Source organism: Teleopsis dalmanni, chromosome X (assembly GCF_002237135.1).
Source record: "Teleopsis dalmanni isolate 2A chromosome X, ASM223713v2, whole genome shotgun sequence".
NCBI lineage: Eukaryota > Metazoa > Arthropoda > Insecta > Diptera > Diopsidae > Teleopsis > Teleopsis dalmanni.
The window spans coordinates 82,465,734-82,487,809 of NC_051848.1; the positions used below are offsets into that span (position 1 = coordinate 82,465,734).

The 22,076-nt window shown below is 29.0% G+C and overlaps 2 protein-coding genes across 3 annotated transcripts in view; one reads left to right on the forward strand and one right to left on the reverse strand.

The window, feature by feature from the left end:
• LOC119661843 (WD repeat and FYVE domain-containing protein 3) overlaps positions 1-5,198 on the forward strand; it is a 53,503-nt gene extending 48,305 nt beyond the window's left edge. Inside the window, exons 22-27 of one of the 2 annotated variants that reach the window (XM_038071346.1) lie at positions 466-664; positions 718-918; positions 1,122-1,226; positions 1,289-1,423; positions 4,679-4,793; positions 4,862-5,027. In XM_038071346.1, the coding sequence (XP_037927274.1) occupies positions 466-664; positions 718-918; positions 1,122-1,226; positions 1,289-1,423; positions 4,679-4,793; positions 4,862-5,027 (921 nt within the window). Of the gene's footprint in view, positions 1-465; positions 665-717; positions 919-1,121; positions 1,227-1,288; positions 1,424-4,678; positions 4,794-4,861 lie in introns of both variants that reach the window. The other variant, XM_038071347.1, reaches the window with a different exon arrangement.
• A 14,507-nt stretch (positions 5,199-19,705) lies between these two features.
• Positions 19,706-21,060, reverse strand: LOC119689566 (KAT8 regulatory NSL complex subunit 2-like). The gene is made up of 2 exons (XM_038104423.1): positions 20,621-21,060; positions 19,706-20,542 (listed from the first exon to the last, which is right to left on the reverse strand). Exons 1-2 carry the CDS (start codon positions 21,012-21,014, stop codon positions 19,815-19,817), a joined length of 1,122 nt encoding a protein of 373 aa, XP_037960351.1. The 5' UTR covers positions 21,015-21,060; the 3' UTR covers positions 19,706-19,814.
• Positions 21,061-22,076: the final 1,016 nt, after the last annotated feature.

Consider the following 22,076-nt stretch of genomic DNA (forward strand, 5'->3'; position numbering starts at 1 on the left):
TCCCTGTTCCATTTGAACTGTGGACTTAGGTATTAATATGCAAAGTCAAATAACAGTTTATTTACGTTATTTAAATTTGAAGTATTATCAATTTTTGTAGTTTGTTTGTAAATAACATCAGGACTTGATATTTTGAGAACTAACGCATAAACCACAGATATATAACTTTTATTAACTAGTATAAATTGTTGTTCTTCAAAATCAAACATTTCTATTTCTAAAATTTCTGAATATAAAAATTACCTCACTTTGCTATTGTTTGGAGAGTTAAAATAATTCAAACATATCTACCCTTTTCTATTTAATTAAAACCTAATATTAAGAATAATATGGTTTTGTCATTTTATAATGTAATAGATAGATTTCATGAAGTTGTTATACTCAAAAAATTTTGTTCTGTTTGAAATGATGAATTATTTTATAATAAATTATATATACTATTTTTATTTTGTTTTTTCTCAATAGATGTGGTCTCTGGAGTATGTACAAGTACCAATAGAACGAAAGCTCAAAAGAAGTGCTGAAATTTCTTCGCAAGAAAAACCAGAAGTTAGTACGGAAAAAGAAAATAAAGCAAAGGAAGTGCATGAAGAAAAAACTGATGCAAGTAAAACTATTGAAATATTAAAACAAATGAAGAATCTTTCATCCCAAGAGGAAAATGGTGATTATGAAACATAGATTTAAAAGCTAATACTTATTTATCATATCTAATAGAAATTGTTAAATCAGCATCAGAGAGCAGTATTTCGGAGGCATCTAACGTGTCAACAGAATCTGATAAAAAAGAAACGAATAAAAGCGATCAAAATGATCATTCAATGGAAAGACGAAAAAGTTCGTTGTCTGGCGCCAAATCATTACATGAAATGAAAACTTCCACTGTTGACGATAACACTAATAACAAACACGTTGAAGGTAATATTTTGTAATTTATTACAACTAAATTATTATATTTTTCCTTGAAAAAACGAACACTTTCAAACTTACTTATACTTATATATTAATTAGATTTTAATGTGAAGTTTATAAGTAAGTTTTGAATTGCTAAAGTTCAATAGTTTTCTGCTCATTTATTTAAATAAACTACTTATTGTCCTAATATTTTTCTATATTAATAGATGAGGAGCGTAGTATACGACCGAGTAAATCGGATACGAGTCTTACAGATGGTTTTGTTATGATCGAAAATGACAAGCACAAAGGTGATCATGTGCTACGAAAAGGTTTGTATTGTACACACTCAATATAACTAATAATTTTTATTCAATAATATTCAATACTTTAGGATTTAAATGGCAACGCCAATTAATGTTTCGCTCTAAACTAACAATGCATACTGCTTACGATCGTAAGGATAATGCAGAACCGGCAAGTATTACTGCTCTGACTGTTTCCAGGGATCATAAAATTTTATATGTTGGTGGGTAAAAGTAATATTTATTTTTTTTTATATTACAAAAATTAGGAAAATCAGGAAATATATAATTATTTATCTTAAGTTTAATAGTTTAATTATCACTTTTCAAGTTATTGTTATTTGAATTTGTCTTTATAATTTGTCTTGTTGTACAAAATGCCATGCTAACTTTAGGCTTTACGGAAACTATTCATGTTCATATCAAATCACAAATAATTTTTAATAATATATATTCTACTTCAAAAATGAATTAAGTGTTGATTAAAGTATATCAGTAGTTAATTTGTAATGAACCTTTTCACGGCCATTGATAGTTAGGATAGCTCACGGTCTTCTCGGGGTGCTACAAGAATATTTCTTGTAACCCTGAATCTTTTCTTTGTATAATAATTTTAAACCATTGATTAATTTATAGTCTAATTTTTATTTATTATATATTTTTTTGTTACAATATTTTTATAACCTATTACCAAAATAATAAATTTTCAAGTTAAGGGATATCCAACGTTACCGATTGGGCTACGTTGATAGGAATCAGCGTTACCGATTGGGCTACGCTGGTAGGTTGACGATCAACGTTACCGACTGGGCTACGTTGGTAGTTCTAAAAATTTACTAATTACCTTGTTTCAATAATCTTCGTGAGTTTTTCAAAGTGTCTCTGTTGTCAGTGCTGCTACTCAGTATTCTGTTGAAGCGCCGTGCTGCGACGTGCACTGTTCTATGTGCTGCGATCAAGTCTCCTCTGTTTTTTATTTTTTGTTTTTAGTTTTTGCAGTAATTGGAAAGCATCGAAAGCCACAGTGTGAGACTTGAACCCACTAAAACCAGCTCTTAGGAATCAATGGAGAAGATTCCCACAGCTATGTGGAAACTTCATTCTAGTAATCAGGGGAGAGAGAAAGTAGATAGACTTAATACCTAGTGAACTATGTTCATCTAAGCCAAAGAGCAATGGCATGAATTAAGTGGAAGTGGTAATAATGAACGGGGTGGGATTACGGCCAAAGAGCGGGGTGGGGTCAGTGATAAACTTTATGAACGGAGTCACGAAAGCCGCGGTTGTAAAGGGGAATAGAGAGAGGATTATGGTCTAACTCGTCGAAATAATGGGATAGGTACTGAGGAGATTTAAAGCGTCAAGCTAAAACAAGGTCTACTGGGAGAGTATCTGGACTAGAGACGTCAGGACGGAGGTCATGGAGCCGGGTGAGGTACCTACGGGCGAGTGTCAAGAGGTACTCGTCAACACGAGTGATCTTGACATTGTCATAAAGTGTAGAGATGGAGAAGTGCTTGCCATTAGGCTTGCGCTTATAGTTGATGCAATCGCGAAGAAGTCTCCGCTCAAACAGGTGGATTCTTTGCATCTGAGCGGAAGTGATGGCTGACCAAATAGGAAAAGCGTAGGTGAGGAGAGGACGAATAAGCCGGTTATAGCAGTGCAGCTTAACTTTGCAGTTAAGCTGGTTATGTCTTCAAAGTGCAATTTTGAGTTGAGTTTGCCTGAACCGGGTGTTACGGATGGCATAATCAACATGTATAAAGTTATGTGGAGATGAGAGGACAATACCAATATATTTCAGAGTCCTCTGTGTTTGATTTTTCATCTCCTTTTATATGAATTTCGCCAAACGGGACTTCTACCACTCTAGTGCATATTGTGTGAAGATTTCTTCTGATTTGTTATTGCCTACCCTAACTGCTTGCGACTGGTTTTGCTATGGTTGTTGTTGTTGTCGATTCTGCTATGCATATTTATTAAAAATTTGGCAAAACAAATAATACACACCCAAAAATTGAAAGTGTTATGATTCAATTTATTTAAACGAAAATTATAATATTGCTATTACTTCTCTTATTATACCTTAATTTTATTAATAATTTACACTAACTTTGTTATAGTTGTTACAAATTTTACCAAAAACGTAATAACGATTTAAACTTGCATCTTACTGGATTGATTTGCCCATATAAATAAACTTAAATATGTTTATTTTTGAATCATAACTAAATTAAGTTTAAATTAATAATAATTTTTTAACTATAAGTAAAAGCAGTAAAAGCAATTAAAGCATATTAACTACAAGTGATTACGATTGACTTGATATCTAATGTAACTCTTCTTGATATCTAATGTAACAAATGAATTCTATTTGATATTATTCAGTGCATTATTTATTTTAAACTTGTTTTTTAATTTATCAAGACATTGTATAATTTTTTTAATCTCTTGCATTTATCAAAACAAAAAAAACACTACTTTCACCACTTTGCATTCAAAGCACTTTACCTGACGTGTATAAACTTATTTTGTGAAATGTATTTTGTGTCGTCTGCACATGGTATGCCTGCATTATGTTTCGCTTACACTTTACCATCGTATACAGCCATTATTTCTTTGACAGGCTACGAGTATATAATTAAAAGTGGATTTTATTTTGACTGCTGGGAATTCTTCCTCATACAAGTTAGTTTCTGTATCTATAAGTCTTTTCATTTCTCTATTTAAATGAACAAGAAATTAGTAATTTTATATTGGTTTAGAGGTATACATTAGCCATCCATATAATATCTAGTTCTAAGTCCAAACAAGCATAACTTTTTTGAATATTGCACTGGTTCAAACTAATTTAGTATTACATAGAAGTTTGCCACTATTGCCATAAACTTCGCTTGTTATTATGTTGAAGCTATTCGAGCCAGTTCACTCAAGCACTTTTACTTTTTATAAACACGAGGTATCTTCAAAACCCCTCTTTACGCCTTTACTGGATTATTGTTTATCACTTCATCAGACTAAGCAATAATTGACCTCAGATCTGCATACCTCCCCGAGGAGCCTGTAACCATTCTGAGATTCGATAACGTGGTTTGGTAAGTCTGTCAGTTTTCGCAAATAATTGCAGGGCTTTATCCTTTATGTATTTTTTGATCGGACCAATCTTGAAGTCGCTGAAGATGTCATTCGTCCTAATGTTATGCTATGTGATAGGACACTTGCGTTTGCTACCTGTGTTATTGCCGTTAAATGGTTTTTAAAGTTAACAGATTGTTTTATAAAAGTTAATAAAAATGCATATAAAAGGCTTGATAAGTATTACTAAATAACAGTTTAGACTTGAAATAATAAAATTATAATTAATTTCAAAACATACTGCAATTAATCAGTGAAAAAACTCTTCAATTTTAATTAGAATATTATTTTATATATATTATTTGAATTTTTCATATACCATACTTTTCAAACTCTTGCAGGCGATGCACGTGGTCGTATATTTTCATGGAGTGTTACTGAACAGCCCGGTCGTGGTGTTGCAGATCATTGGCTCAAAGATGAAGGTGCTGATCAATGTGTTAAATGTCATGTCAAGTAAGTATGCTACATTTCTTTGCAACAACTAGAATGGTGTACATACTTACTATTTATTTTATCTACAGATTCAACTTATATGAGCGCAAGCATCATTGCCGTAATTGTGGTCAAGTATTTTGTAATAAATGCAGTCGTTTCGAATCAGAAATTTCGCGTTTACGTATACTTAAGCCCGTACGTGTATGTCAAGCTTGCTACAGTCAATTGCGTACAAATTCTGTGGATCATTAAATCATAGTTAATGGTAAATTCCAAACATGAAACGCATCAAAGATTAAACGAATAAAAGTAAAAGTAAATTAAAACTCGTACATGATAAACTTATTATCCTGTTCCTTAACTTCTTCATGGAGCTTAAATCTGTTTATAAAAAACCAATTAACTTAATTTATATTATATACAATTTCTACAAATATCTTTATATAAATAATAAGATATAAGTTATTTATTTAACTAACTATCAATTTCAACTAAAAAATGTTAACCATTATAATTACAAAGGCAAAGGCTGTTAAAAAATATTTTATAAGTTTTTATGAAATTTTTTATATAAATATAAATTTTTATAAATGTTTTGCAAATTATGTGTTAATATATTAATTTATCATTTTTACTTATATAATTTATTTATTTATTTACATAAACACTCATTGTTCGTTTTTTTATATTATTTACTTATTTTATTTATTATAGCAGTTTGTTAAAAGTTAATATTAATTAAAAATTAATGTGATTATAGCTACAATGTTTATTTTGATTATATGTATATATTTTACTAATAGTTACATTTTTAATGTATGTAAGTTTTAATTTTCAGTTTCAATTTATTAGTGAATTTTTATCTGTGAATTTAATTTTTTTTGCTTTAAATTATAGTTGTTGCATACTTATTAAAAAAATTTCTCTTTAAATATAAATGCGTCAGTTCGGCTTATATATGTATCACAATATATTCTGCTCTCTGGTCTTCATAAACTGTGTAATCCTACAGTCATTTAACCAAATCTAAATACAAGACAAATTAGTTTTAATAAATTAATTTCAAATAATTTTGATAGTTATTTTTATTTGTTATATTATTATTTAGTTTAGTTTAATTTTTTAGTCAAATTTTATGTCTTATATTTTTGATAATTATTTAATATGTATAGGTAAAATTTATTTGCTAAAATACAAAAACAAAGTATATGCAATAAATAACTTAGTGAATTAAAACATGTGTTTTTTTTTTTGTTTTAATGTATTAAATTTTATGTGTATTAATTGTAACTAAATATTTTTCTGTGTGTATTATTTCTTTAAAGGTTATTTTGTTCCATTTTTATGTAAATATTTTAATTACAAGCCAGTATTAATAGATATGTACTGTAATTCTATTATTTTAAGCAGTTTATATATTAATTTAAATATAATACTTTTTATGTAACTTGTTATTTGAAAAAAAACAAAATAAACTTATATTTGTATATTCATATAAAAATATCTTTATTTGTATAGAGATAAAATACAAAGAAAATGACAATATTATAATGAGCGAATAAATAAATTGAAATAATTTATATAAAATTATGTATATGCAGTTTATTGTTTTCACAAAAATAATTTATTGTATAACCCAACAATATACTTTGTATAAGTGTGTATTAAAATTGAATACGATTTAATGTGAATTGAGAGTAAAATATTCGTTTGTAGTTGTCATTTTGTTTTTACTCGGTTAGTTTTAACATTTTTGCAATGTTAAAATTGATCGAACATATATATAAAAAATAATACGGGAATAATTCGAATCCTTCCATAATAATGAAACTCATAGCGGCAAATAATAAAAACTAAAATTCTAAAAACAAAATTTAAAAAAAGCAAACACCATAAATTATAAGGAAGTTATAAAAATAATAATTATAGAAATTATTATGTAAAAATATGTTTTGGTTTAATATAATAAAAAAATTACAATAGTTTATATGTAGTGATATAAGAAAAAGTTTGGTGGTTTTAACTGGGGATTATAAAACTATAGAAATTAAAAGATTACTATGTTCAAAAATATATTTAAAAATTATATATATTAGAATAATAAAAACTATAAATATACTATAAAATAAATTACCAACGAAATAATAATACCAAAGGGACTCTAAAGAATATGTTAGCTATAATTTGAAAAGAATAAAAAATGAATAAATGTTAAAGAAAACCTTCTACCGTTCTATATTAAAAATTACATATAATTTTTTTAATTTTTTTTATAAAAGTATTTTAAACGATGTCGGTTTCTTGAAGTTCAAAATTTACTGTTCTTTTTTGTAGAGAAAATTGAAAGAAGTTAGATTATTCATTAAGTTTAGAAAAAAAGTTTTTGTAGATCTTTTTTCAAAATATACTATGAATTCTAAAGTTTTAGTGATAGGCTTCTAAATATTTTCTTAATACCGATTTATATTCTCTTATAATTGTAAAAATTCAAACTGTTGAATATAATTTTATTTTTTTAATAATTAAGTAATATATTTATACAAATATATGTTTTTACTAAAACGATATGTTGCTTATGGCTGCACTATTTGGAAGTTAACATGTTTTCCATAGTTGTAAATCGTAAAATATATATCCCACGTATTATTTTTCTACTTAGAAACTACGAATATTTAATTTTAAAGTAAAACAAATGTTTGTTTCTACAACAAAGAAATATAGTTCTTAAGAAGACACATAAACCAAAGAATAATGCAAAACTACAAATGTGAATAAAACAAATTTAAGTATAATGCTGACTTCATGTTTTAACATGCAGATCCCTACCGAACCCTATGGTTCACAGAATGATAGGGTCTACGTCTTAGAGCCAATCGTCAGTTTCGACAACCAAGTGCGATTTCCGCTTTCAATTAGTATGCATTGTTTTAAGACATTTTCCTAAAATATTTGGATTTTTCTTTTTATTTTTATATTGTTTTGTTTCGACTTAATTAGTTAAGCTAGAAAATATACGGGAAAGAATAATTGGTATATACTAGTTAAGAACATCAAAACGAATGTGATGTAGTTGTGGAATAGAGAAAAGTTTTATTATTTTCAAGATTTGCTTTTAAAATAATTAAAATGGACGGTAAGATTATTTGTCTTTATTGAAATTAGAATAAGAACTAAACAGGGTTCTAGACGCAAGTTCGAACGGAACACTTAGACCACTGAACATTTTTGTTTCGATATTAATATAATATTCAAGCTCATTTTCGATATCCGAAGCATGTAAGAAAAGCATGCTCTTATATATTTCTACATATAGGTACATACCGTATTTAAAAATTTGTAGGCAAGTATAAAAATATTTTTGGACAGCACATTAAAATATTTTAAGGTTTTGATTTCTGTTGAGGTCAAAGTTGGAAAAAGCTTAATGTATTTTTTAAGTCCATTTTGGCTGTACATCTTCTTGGTTAGGAAATACATATGTTGAAATACTTAAACAATTTAAATTTCTACTTATGTAATTGCAAAGAAATGCAATATTCTTATGTGATCTATTCTATACATCAATTCTATTCTATACACATAGAATATTTAAAACAAAACAGTCTAATGATAAAAAAAATTGAATATAGATTGGGAAATAATCTTTATACTTAACTAATAAATTATGGATAAGTAATATACTGTAACAATATTTCATTAATTTCATTAATGTCTGTTTATTAAAATTCTATTTAAATACATTAATTCATGTTAGAAAGGATTTCAAAATGAAATACATATGTGAAAGATTATGTGGAGATAATCGAAATTATTTTTTACATTTCTATTTTAAGTTAATTATTTGGTTTTAAAACACTGTTGCAAAGCTAGAGTTTAATTTTTGAACAAAAATGGGACTAATATTTCAGTAGGTTAGTTCAAGAGATAGTTTATTTCTTGAGGAAGTGTGGGGATTTATTTATACTATGATTTAATATAAACAGTAATAATGTTTCTTGAACTAAGAATTTCTAAACTAAAATTTCGATGGTATTTTATTAAAAATTATTTAGTATTTATTTTAATATTTTATTTATATAATCTTTAAAATTGCTCAATATATTCATGAAATTTATTTTAAAAAAAATTTTCATTTTGAATTTAAATGGTTTATATTTAACACATTTTTTAACAAACGTAATATAACAAAAATAAAATAATGGAAAATAAATGAAATGGTACAAATAAGATATAAAAGAATACATAAGAACAATTAGATAATAAAAATATAAAGAATTACTAATAATTATAATATATATAATATTAATTATAAACTAAAATACTAAACTACTAGAATATATTTGGTTATCCTTAAAAGAGTTGTTTTTAATAACTAATTTGATTTTAATAATAATTAATTAAAACGGTTAAGGAATAAGTAATGATTATAAAAGAAAATAATATATATATATATAATAAAACATAAACTTAAAAAAATATACACAATAAGAAAAATAATTATTGAAAGCTAAATTAATAATATTAATAATAAACTTAATTTTAAGATGTGAATAATATTATTGAATCAAAAAAATTAATATTTAATATTATAATTATATAAATATAATTATAATTATATACATACATATATAGAGCAGATATATGCATATACGTACATATTATTTACGTATATGCATTTATATATATATATATATATATATATATATATATATATATATATATATATATATTAATATATATATATATATATATATTATATATATATATATATATATATATATATATATATATATATACATATATATAAATATATAAAATATTTATGCATAAACATATTTGCTATATATATACGTATATGTATATGTATATTATATATATATTTTATATAAACAATATATAATACAAAAAAAATTTAAATAAATAAAATAAAATAAAAAAATTTTAAAATTAATAGAAAAAATTTAATAAATGTTTTTATTAAAAATGACCAAAAAAATTAAAAATAAACATTTGTTTAAAAAAATTGATATTTAAAAAACTATAACAAAAGCATACATAAAATATAATAATGTTAAAAACAAAATTTAATTAATAAAATTAAGAAAAAATGTTGCACAGAAATTAAATGATTACAAATGTTAGTGTTCAAATAATTATTGAATAGTTTGACAAGTGAGGGGAAAGTGAAAATAATAAAAAACAGGAATGGTAAAATTAAACACATATAGTATAATGTAAATTATATGCAAAGTTGACAAATAATAAATTTTATTAATTATTACTATAAAAAAATATATATATATTATATAGAAATAATTTATTAGCAAAAATTGAAGACAGAATATTTATGCAAAAAAAGCTTTTAAGAGAAAAAAACAGATAGCAAAAACATAAAAATGGAAAACTGTTATTAGAAATACACAGGCATTCAAATTGCACTCAATTAAATATTATTATACACTGCAAAAAAAAAAAAGAAAATATTATATAAATGTAAACATCAAATTTAGTAGTTAAACCAAATTTAAGTAGAAACTTTAGACAAGTAGTTGCAAAGGATAATAATAATTTTATGTATAGAATATATGAATGGCATAAAAAACCACAAAAAAAAATAAAAAAAATATTATATATATAAATCAATTATACATATATATATTATGCACATTAATATTTGTGTGTATATAAAATAGTATGAAAATGCATAAATGCACCATAAAGGTGCAGAACGACATGTATATAGATGATGAATATTAACAAGAAGAAAGGCTTTAAAACATTTGCACAGCTTACAAGCACCCACATAAATATACAAATTTACGACATTTACAAGTACGCATATATATGATAAAAATCAGAGCCGACATAATAGGTCACATGCATTTTTAAATTATCTACAAAATACAATAAGGATATGATTTTTTCCGTTATCTTGTGTGTGATCAACTACTAACAATATATTCAGTTTTCAGTTTTACTATATCTTTCAGTTTTGTTATTAAATTTAATGGATTTTCAATACAGTTCATGGAGAATGGGTTAACAGAAATTGAATGTTTTAATGAGTTATAATCATTAATGGGATCTTGCCGATCTGCCTAACAAGGTAGCGGCCCATGCACGCTGAAATTCGGCAGTTTGGATTGTATTGTTTGGATTGGAGAGATTCTTGACAGTTCAGAATAGAGATTTTTCTCTCTCTATGCTCTTATCAAACCGAAAAAATAATTATATCAGCATACATGGGTTATTTTATGTGAAACATATATATAATAAATTTTTTATCTATTATTAGATTTGCGATCAATGTTTATTATATTAACAATATAATAATAAAAATAATTAAGTTAATAAAGTAACATTTTCAAAGGAAAAAATATGTGAATCTAAATATAGGCGGTACAGTTTTGTCTAAAAAGTGTCCGAAATTTTTAATTGATAAAAAGCTCATAAAAGATACTGGCATTGCTGTTTTTCATTAGTGATGTACTTAATTACTATATGAAATTTATGTACTGTAGGTTTGGAACCGATCTGTTACCATTCAATCATACTTTTGAATGTTTTATACTCCAATAAATCTGGCGCAATACAAGAGTTTTCACCATAAACTCAAAAAATCTGATCGATTAAGCAACCTACTCGACTGACCGCTTATAAGAACAACAACTTTAAGCCAATTGAGGCTATAAAATACCATAATATAATGAAGGATTGCCATGGATAGGCAATTGAGCCTATTTTAAGGGGTTTGATATAAAATTTGTTTGATAATTTGTTGAGTGTTTTGTTTTAATAAACTTCAAAATTGTTAATATTGGCCTTAATAAATTTAAATAAATTAATCAACATGTTGAATTTTAAAAAGATTCAAATAAATAAATTGATTGGTCACGCAATTTTTTTAAAATTTGTAAAGTACAGTTACACAAATGACTAGAACAAGATAGATCTAACTAAGAACATAGAATGTCGGCTCTATGTGACAGTATATGAGATCTCTGGTCTCATTCTTTCTGCTTGTTAGTTGACATTTGGATCTTTATTTGGATAGCAGAGTATATATAATCTATTCAATTATGCTCGGTTTGTAGCAGAAAAATTCTATTATAATTGCAGTGCTCCACTCTGTCGGAATGTACTTATCTCTTAAATTTGATTATTCATTATTATTCATAAACGACTTTTAAGAAATAGATATCCTCTGAAGGGTATTTCTTTAAATTATTCACAGATAAATACGAGTATAATGAAATAAATTTGTATGCAGGAACACATTTACACACATAAAACACAAACTGGCTTTAAATAAATTTTTTGAACGCTTAAAAAAAATTATGAAAAATCATATTTAGTGAACAATCCTCTAAATGTGAAATATCCGGTCTATAATTTATAATATATATCTTCTCTTTAATCGTAATGCAATATATGTAACTTTTATATACCTAGAAAACATCATATATATGTAATTAAACCTCTCATTTCCATACAAGGTTGCTATTTCACCTTAGCCTATCCCACCCCAGCCTGCTCTATTTATACGTACATATATACTATAGCATGATATAGATGTATCAAGATACTTATAGAAAAGACTTGTAACTTAAATATTCTCAAGTAATACCTACAACTAGTGAAATTGACTCATCTAAAACGAATACATATGATTAAAAAGAAGACATGAAACTACTACATATATAAAATATTTGAGATTTTTATCACACTTGATCTATCTTTAACTTATACACACCAAAACATTGAAAATTTTTTATTAAAAATATTAAATCAAAACAAAAAAAGAAATCAACAATTTAATAAAAATAACCAAATGAAACAAAGACAAAAACATGCAATGAAGTTAGTTTGTGTGCAAAAGAACACTAAACAATAAAACAATTTAAAAACAATAAATTTTTATGTATTGTTAGTTTATATATATACAAGTATATTTCAAAGTAAAGAAAAAGATATTTAAAGCAAGAAAAAAACAATGATTGTGAAGAAATACAACAAAAATAAAAAAAAATGTTAAACAATAACAAAAGCCCTTTTGATTTATTTTCAGATCACATTATTCAAAAGTTCACTTCAGTCCTTTCACAACTTGGTTTTAGATAAAAGAGCCCTCGTATCTTAAAGATTTGCTATCCAAAGTTTGAACAAATTCAAACGAATGTATGTAATTAGTCATATGGCAGACCTAATACTAGGTTCAGACAGTTTCCTTTTCCAATTTCCTCAATTTCGTAAAAATGAAATTAAGTTAATTTCGAAAGTGTTCATAGTGCCCCAAATTAAGGAAATCATATGTTTTTGTTTAAAAATCGCATGTTACAAATTACATGCGATTTGTACTTTTTTAAATATTATTAAAATAATGAAAAACTTTCCAAGAAGAAAAATTTAAAGCGTTGCGATTTTCGGGATGCTATGGAACAAAGCAAAGCTCCTTCAAAGGTCGAAGGTGTGTCAAGTATAACCCTAACTGCTACATTAGTAACTAATCATATTACTGACGCTATAAGGAAATTACGGATTTGAAAATATTAACAATAGTGCCGTCTTGGATGACATACAGATAGAACTAAATAAATCTATTAATCTGCCACATGTTTCAAAAGAGATTTAGAGATTTATATAAAGAGATCAACCCGAAGATTGCCAACAAGTTAACTACACTGAAGGAAATCACACCCGAACGATACTTGAACGGTGATGAACATGTGTCAGCACATCAAGTAAAGCGGATATTTCCAAACGAATATATGTAAATGCTTTAATGAAACATATATAGAAAATAGTAGGACGTTGGTAATCTTAATAATTGGTGGACTGAACTATGCTTGTGGATGGAATATTCAATGGAGTCTAGCAACGTTTCCTAATTAAGTTCTAAATAGTTTATATGTGCCAAATAATTCACCACCAACTGCATGGTTACATTTATGCATAATATAATGTATAATATAAAATATTAAATTCTATCATCCCAAAATCCTATAGAGTAGTAATCTCATACAAGAGAACTCTGAGTTAGCTCTATGCGAGAACCAGAGAAGTCTATAAGGCATGTTGTAAAAATATCATATAATTTTTATATATGTGATTTTATGTTTTATTAATATGTTTCCACCATATTACTTTTTCAACGACATTATAAAAACAAATATTTATGTTCTATGCCGGCTGCCATCGTTAATAGACTACGAAGAAGACAAGAAGTTTTTTTTTTAACATGTTCTTGAGGGTTATATCTGTCGACAGTTTATCAACTTGTCTAACTGCACTAGCTTTCTTCTTAAGATTTCGAGACCGGTATTTGAAAGTTCTATTTTCAATTATTGATTGATTTTTTCAATTTATTTCTTAAAAAGAACTACGCTGTTCGAGATAGAAGAACATATCTTATGTTAATAGTTTTGTGTTTCCTTCTATCGTGTAGGTATTTCTTTTATAATGCCTCATATAATATGTGACCGACATAACAATTTTCTTCATCCATACTTTCGTGATTGTATGCGGTAGGAACCCTTTCTCAAAAATTGGATACCTATGTACGGAAGCATAGTGTCTATAGCAAATTTAATATTAAAATCAAATTTTGTTAATGGAAAAAAATATTTAGAAAAAAAAACATAAGAAATGATGTTTGTCTAAGAAGAAATGTTTATATTAATTTATTTGTAAAATTAATCGAGATTCACATATCCTATCAAACTTGCTCCCGAACATTATTTTTTTGTAAAGAGCATGTCAGGTCCGCAATCACCTTTCAAAAACGTCTGTGGTCGTCACAATATTCCTTTGTGATACAACTGACTTTTTTTCTTTCCATATTAAGATTTGTCAATTTTTCTAACAAACTTTGTTTGGAATTGTTATGGTTTACGCTATTCTAGACAGAATTTGGTTCACATTCAGAACACCTAGTTTCCATTTTGGTGACAAAATCGTGACCGAAATAATATATAAAGTATATATAATAATATATATTTATTATTATTGGTAACTTATGACTTTCAATTTTAATTATCAGTTTAAAGTAAATTGCATTTAAAATATATATCTCATTGTAGTTTTTGTATTTGTAGAGAACAAGGTTCTTTTATAGGACTTCTTATTCAAATTAGAAAATGAAACAACATTCACAATAAGTTTATTTTTTCAAAAACAATACAAAAAAATCATGCAGACGCTTTCTAATTTATTGCACAATTTATAAGTATGTATAATACATAAAAATTATATATTGATATACTCAGAAAACGCCTAACAAACCAAAATTATGAAAGTACCCGCATTACTATAATATCGAAACAATAGTTTCAGATATGATCGTAGATCAACTGCCGGTCACAACTTCGGCCATGAGGTAAAATAAATCTGCTTCCGCTGAAATAGCGATCTTCATGACTAATAACTATGACACAAAAGTAAACTTCTCCAAGCCTCCTGAAATTATGTCATTTATACATAGATTACGACATTTACTTTAAAACTTATTGTTGTGGTTTGTTTTTGATATTTACTTCATTCATGAGACTTCAATAATATACACATTTTAAACTGAAAAATTGAAATCAGTAAACATTAAACAAAATGCTCTTGATATACTTGTCAACTCTAGACTCAATAAAAAGTATCATCATTCACTTTTCCTTCTTCTACTTACCTAAATAAATTTTTCCTAATTTTGCAATGAGAAACACTTAAATTATCCATCAAGATGACATAACTAAAAACAATAATCATAAGAGATTATTGAATTACTAATGCGAAAAAACTTTTGGACGAATATACCGATCGAGGAAAGGAATGAAAGTCAGGCTCTCCGAAGGCTCTTCAAAGTACCATGGTACATCCGCACGAATGACATGCTAAGAGACCTTAAAATAGATCCGGTCAAAAAATATATAAGGGACAGAGCTCTGAAGCTATATGTGAAAACCGACAGGGCAGCCTTACCACTAACTAATCTCAGAATAATCACTAACCGCACGGGGCGGTAGGCAGATCAATCATTGAATAATCACGAAGATTATGAGGAATACTCAAATTAGTCAGTGAGATGGGTGGGACTCTGCAGAATCTCCCCAGCTATTATAGAGTAAAAGTGCGCAGATGCACTAACTCGGAAAAGGCTTAACATAAACTAAAAAATTATTCTTCACTATTTCCTAATTGAAACCATTGTCACAGCCTCACTTAGCACGGTTAGAAGCTGATTTAAATCTCGTAATATAACGTAATATGGAAAAGGAAAATCGTCTATACACGATTTAATACTGACAAATTTATCTGGCAGCATTTCCACAGCTTGGACATGCAATGTAGAATGCTGGTAGGAAAACATTTTATTCAATTTTATATAACAGAATATAAAAAAATTCTCCGATCGTACCTTGTTTTCACGATTATCTATTACTATATAGACTAAAAATATTCTTTGTAATCGTGCCAGTTTTGCGCTGGTTAGTGCGTTTTAGCCAGATTTTATCTTTACAATTTGAGTCGTATACATTTAGTTGGCTCTAAATATATGTGAGCCATTAAATCTCTAGTATTTTGTGCCATTCGATTTGATATTTTTTGCCATGTTTCCTAATCTTTGTGTTGAGGTATTGCCTAGTATTTATAAAACAAAAAATTATTTAAAAAAGTTCTTTCTTCTTGTTTCTTTTCATTTTTTGATTGTTTATGTTTACATTTTGTTTCATGTGTCAAATACGTCAAATTTTGATCATTTCCAATGTTGCATTCGTCATTTTTGGTACAATATTGGACGAATTTTGTTCACTATATTCTATAAAAAATGAAAAAGCACGCAAGCTCTTTGTGTGATTAATGAAATTTACTTAGTAAGTTAAACTTATATTGACTGCCCACATATGTATGACTTTTCCTACTGAGCGTGCATTTTGTGAGAGCATAATGGAACAAGTAGAACCTATCGGAACCAAGTTGGAAGAACTAATTGATAAGCTTTATAGTCAATGGCATGAGATTCAAATGTTGCGTGAAATCACTGCAAAACGCGCTGACAAAACTGAATCGGTTGTCAAAACTGCATCGTCTTGAATATCTCAATATTCTGAAATGCATTAAATAGTTATAAATACATTCATTATGTTAGACTATAAAATGTACACTAATAAAAATCGCATTTAAAAACAAATGTAGTATGGCGATGATATGTTTAGTAAAGAAGTGTAAGCAAATTACACATACATTATGTATAAAAGTTCGAAATATTCTGCTGAAACTGAATTAGAAAATTTATTTTTTTCAGAAATATAGTCGAAGGTACAAGTTTTAATATAGTTTTCATATAAGTTAATGATTCGGATATATATTTGTGTACAAGCAACAGTTTTATTTGTAAACGTTAATCAAAATAAAAATGTTAGACTATTAATCAATTAATTAAAATATTAAATCTTTTGCCCTCTTCTTGCATTAGTTTCGTCAATATAATACTTTCGATCTAGGAATAGGAATAGAAAATAACAGGGTACTAGCTCCCATTTGAGCAGAGCACTGCGACCATGATTGATCTTTTGTGCTACAACAGACCCTAACTGAACAAAAGACATTCCGCCTTTCGAATGAAGATCAAAATGTCGGTTGTTGAGGACTTCCTAATGTCGGAAGGTGAAAGCAATTCCCGACCCAGTGATTTCCTCTTGGCCCAGATCAAAGCTGGGCAGTCACATAGAATGTGGCTGGTTGTCTCCTCTGCCTCTAAGCAGAGTCTACAATCTATCTCTTCAGATAGGCCCATTTTGTTGAGATGGTAACGTAGCCCATGGTGACCCGTTAGATATCCCACTAGCAACCTCAACTCTGTTCTGCTGAAGGAGGATATCTTATTGTAACTATAAGGGAGAACCAGCTCTTTAGCCTGACGGTTACCTCGACTGTCGCGCCAGTAGCGACTTCTCTCGGTTGAGATCCAATCATTGATTAGAGACCTAGTTGTAGACCAACTTAATCCACAGAAAGGTTCTGGGCCACAGATTAGAGTGGCGGATCCTGCCCGTGCAAGACTATCGGCAGACTCATTTCCATGAATTCCTGTGTGACCAGGCACCCAGCACAGTGTCACTTTATTATTGCTTGCCAGCTGCTGCAGTGTGTCATAGCAGTCTGCTAGAAGCTTTGAGAAAAACTTCAAGGAGCATAACGCTTTGATTGCTGCTTGACTATCTGAATAAATACAGATTCGGGCGCCTTTCAACCCTTTGTTAATGTTGATACGAGCGCAGACCTCGATGGCGTGAACCTCTGCTTGGAAGACAGTGGGCCATATACCCAGCGCGAGCGAGATTCTGGTGTTAGGACCAAATATTCCAACACCAACTCCTTCTTTGGTTTTTGAGCCATCAGTATACCACGAAATCACTTTTGGTTCAAATCCAGGAGTGCCATTTACCCAGTCCAATCGATCGGGTATGAGGACTTCGAACTTCCTACCGAAGCGAGGTTCCATGTTCATGCGATCTGTCCTATCGCAGATCTCTATGCCAGGAACTAGTCTGCAGATAGAGTTTTGACTGACGAGACTTCCGTGCATGTCAATGACAGGGTGTAGCCTAGCTGCACTCATAGCTGCTGTCTTTTTAATAAAGAGATGCAGAGGGGTGAGACCCACTATGGACTCCAGTGCTGATGTGGGACATGTTCTAATAGATCCCGTCATAGCGATACATACGAGTCTTTGCAGTTTATTGCATTTGACTATTGCAGCATTTTGTTGCGCCTTATTCCACCAAACAAGAGCTGCGTAGGATACAATGGGTCTGACCATTGTGCGGTATAACCATGATATAATTCTAGGACTTATGCCCCAGGTTCTACCATATGAGGTCCTACATGTCCACATGACCCGGGTGGCTTTGCCAATTATATTATTCAGGTGAGTGTTCCAGTTAAGACGCTTATCTAGCGTGACCCCTAAATATTTGACTTCATCGGAGCATTCAATAGCCGTATCCTTAATAGATAGGGACCCAATATTTACTTTGTACCTTCTAGAAAATGGTACAATTACCGCTTTTTTTGGGTTAATACTTAGGCCTTCTTTGATACACCAGTTCGAGACTTTGTGTAATGCCGCCTGCATTACGTCTGTAACTGTGGTGTCAAATTTACCTGTAACAATGATTGCCAGTCATCTGCATAACCTATGGCATGATACCCAGATTGCTCCAGTTTAACTAGTAAGTCATCGACTACCAGCGTCCATAACAATGGTGAGAGAACCCCACCCTGGGGGCAGCCCCGTACAGCATTAATGCTTACGATAGTGCTACCTAACTTGGAGGATATGTTCCTATCACGCAACATTCTATCTACCCACGTTATTGTACATGAGTCTATATCTTTACGGGCCAGTGCTCCAGATATGGATTCGTAAGATGTGTTATCGAAAGCTCCCTCTACATCCAGAAATGCACATAAGGCGATCTCTTTAGATTGAAACGTGCTTTCAATTTTGCTGACTAAATGATACAGCGCGACCTCTGTAGATTTGCCTTTTGAGTAGGCATATTGGGTGGAGTGGAGTGGGACAGTTTGTTCCAATTTATTCCGTATGTACAGATCAATCAGCCTTTCGACGGTTTTCAATAAGAAAGACGTAAGACTAGTAGGACTTGGGTTGGTCCATAGGTTTGTTCCCAAGTTTGGGAATAAAGATCACGTTCACTCCTCTCCAGGAATGAGGGATATAACCCATAGTAAAACAAGCCCTAAAGAGTTTTATTAATGGGTCTATGATGATGTCTATGCAATTCTGCAATAGAGCAGGGTAGATACCATCGCCTCCAGGCGCCTTAAATGGTTGAAATGGTTGACTTTCGATCTAACAATAGAAATGAAGTCTGTTGGTTTTAACATTTTATTATCTTAAATTCAATGCACATAAATTGATTGTCAATAAAACTGTCATAACTCAAAACGAATATTTACTTGTCCATATCCATATCCATATTTTGGCAACGTTATATCAATATACAATAGCTTGATATCGCCTGATTAAATAGTATAATTGTGAATTTTGTCCATTGTCTGGTGCAAGGAACAAACGGACTGCTCAACGTTGAGAACAGGTTCATTGCAACGTATACCACTACTTATCACTCCACATGCACGAAATAGTATTTGAGTCGAATCCTCTAAAATGTGTTCTCGGCAATATTTGGTAGCAGGTAAAGATGGGTGTTCACACCTTTTGTTCTGACTAATGTGAACACATTTTATGGAGTCTTCATTCGTCAATTTCACACCCTTAGCAATGCGTTCCTTTTCCTTTCGTCTGTTAGTGAATAAAGCATCAAGGCCACGAGGACAATGGTAGTGTGTGAGAGCTTTAAACTTTTTATAGTATTCCATTTCCACCGGTGATGTTTTAGCCATATTTTTTATGTTTGCAAGATCTTCTTTTTCAAAACATTTGTCTTTGGAAAGTTCATTCAATTTTCGACCTAAATGCTTTGTTTGAGCAACATATAAATCTCTTAATCGAGACATTTTGTTAGCCGATATTCGCAACACTTCCTCCCTACTAAAAATATTTGCATTACTTAAAACATCATCCTTTTGCAATGAAAGAGAATCCTCATCATCTGAGTTATCTAAATTAAAGTCTGCAGTATCTTCAAGACAAGGAACACTTTCTTCTCCAGAACTGTCCGATGCATAATCCAATATATGACGTTGTTTATTCTTAAGATCACCATCGTTCTCATCGTTAATAAGGAGACCTGAAAGAATTGTTAAAATATGACTTAATTCATTTCTTATTTAATTGTATGGTTTAATTTAAATAACTAGATTCCTACGTTCGATATGATGTGATAAGTTGCTTAGTAAAATTTCATTATTTTCCGGACGACAAAATTTCCCAAATTTAATATGACGCTTTTTACGTTGTTCCTTAAGTGTGTGCTCAAAGCAGAACGTTGTGGGGCCAGGAGCTTTAAGTACTGGTTGAAGAAGCACTGGATTTGGACACCGTCTCCTTTTTTTATACAAGTAAGTACATTGTGCATAAAAGCTACTTGGATCGTTTAATATATGCATTTGACAGTAGTCATATTCATCCAAACAGGGTAAACTGCACTTATAAGAAGAGTTTTTGCACTGTTTCATCTTATTTATGATTTCAATTTTCATTTGCTCTCGCATCCTCCTTTCGGTCCTGGATCGATTGTACTTGTTAATATTAAATGACATCTTAAGACAACAAATTTATAATTTTAAAAAATTTATAATTTTAACGAGAAACAAATTTTAACTTTATCATTTGTCAAAAAAATTTTTTTTTGCTAATGTGAGTTGAGTGTTACCATAGAAATTATTTTGAATACTTATTGCCTACGTTTATTTTGAAGGGACAAAGTCATAGAATACTTAAATGATTCTTCAACAGAAAGAAACACTGAAGAGGATCCTTCATGCTAATTTATTTCATTTAATAATTAATTTATTTAATTTTATTTTATATTATTTTATTTTATTATACAATATTTTTATTTATTTATCTGTTTATTTATGTACATTCTGTAGATATATACTTATTGGAATATTTATTTTATTTTTATTTATTTTTATTTATTTATTTGTTTATGTATCCACATAAACATATGTTTAATTGATTATTTATTATGTTAATCTCTTAATTTTAAAGTAGGGCAGGTGTGCCATCAGTTATTTATTTATTCACGTTTTTGAAGTAATTCATTAGTTTCCTGTGACCAAAAATCACATTTGTTCATTGCTAAAGATAATGTACTGAAGACATCGATTTATAACCACCAAGGTGGATATGGGTCCATGACTGGGACGACATTTCAATTGGAGGTCTGGATGCCATATAAACGAAACAACAATTGATTTATCATTTCTCTTTATATGTATTTTATTAGTCAATGTTTTATTAACAATGTATTATAGAATTATTTCCTTTTAGTATTACCAAAAACTCTTAATACAAGAGGACTTCTCAATTCAAGTAGTTTTATTTCTACACACATTAGGTCATGCAAGAGGAACGCGGAGACTTTGCATGGGCTGTGTAGAAATTATTTTTGATTTCTATCTATAGTCTATAGTTTTGGATTACGTATTGTTATATGTATGAATGTAGCATTAATGCATTTGTGCAGTTTCTTATTTTCTTTAATAATAAAATAATAATAATAAATAAAAATATTTTTAATAAAAATAAGAGCTACATAAAAATTGTGCATTGATCAGAAAGGGAATACGTTCAGCCCAGAAGCTAAACAATGCAAG

Coding starts and splice junctions, on each gene's coding strand:
- LOC119689566 (XM_038104423.1), bottom strand. CDS start 21,014: ATGTCATTTAATATTAACAAGTACAATCGATCCAGGACCGAAAGGAGG. Junction 20,543..20,620: donor CTTATCACATCATATCGAAC/GTAGGAATCTAG, acceptor CAATTCTTTCAG/GTCTCCTTATTAACGATGAG.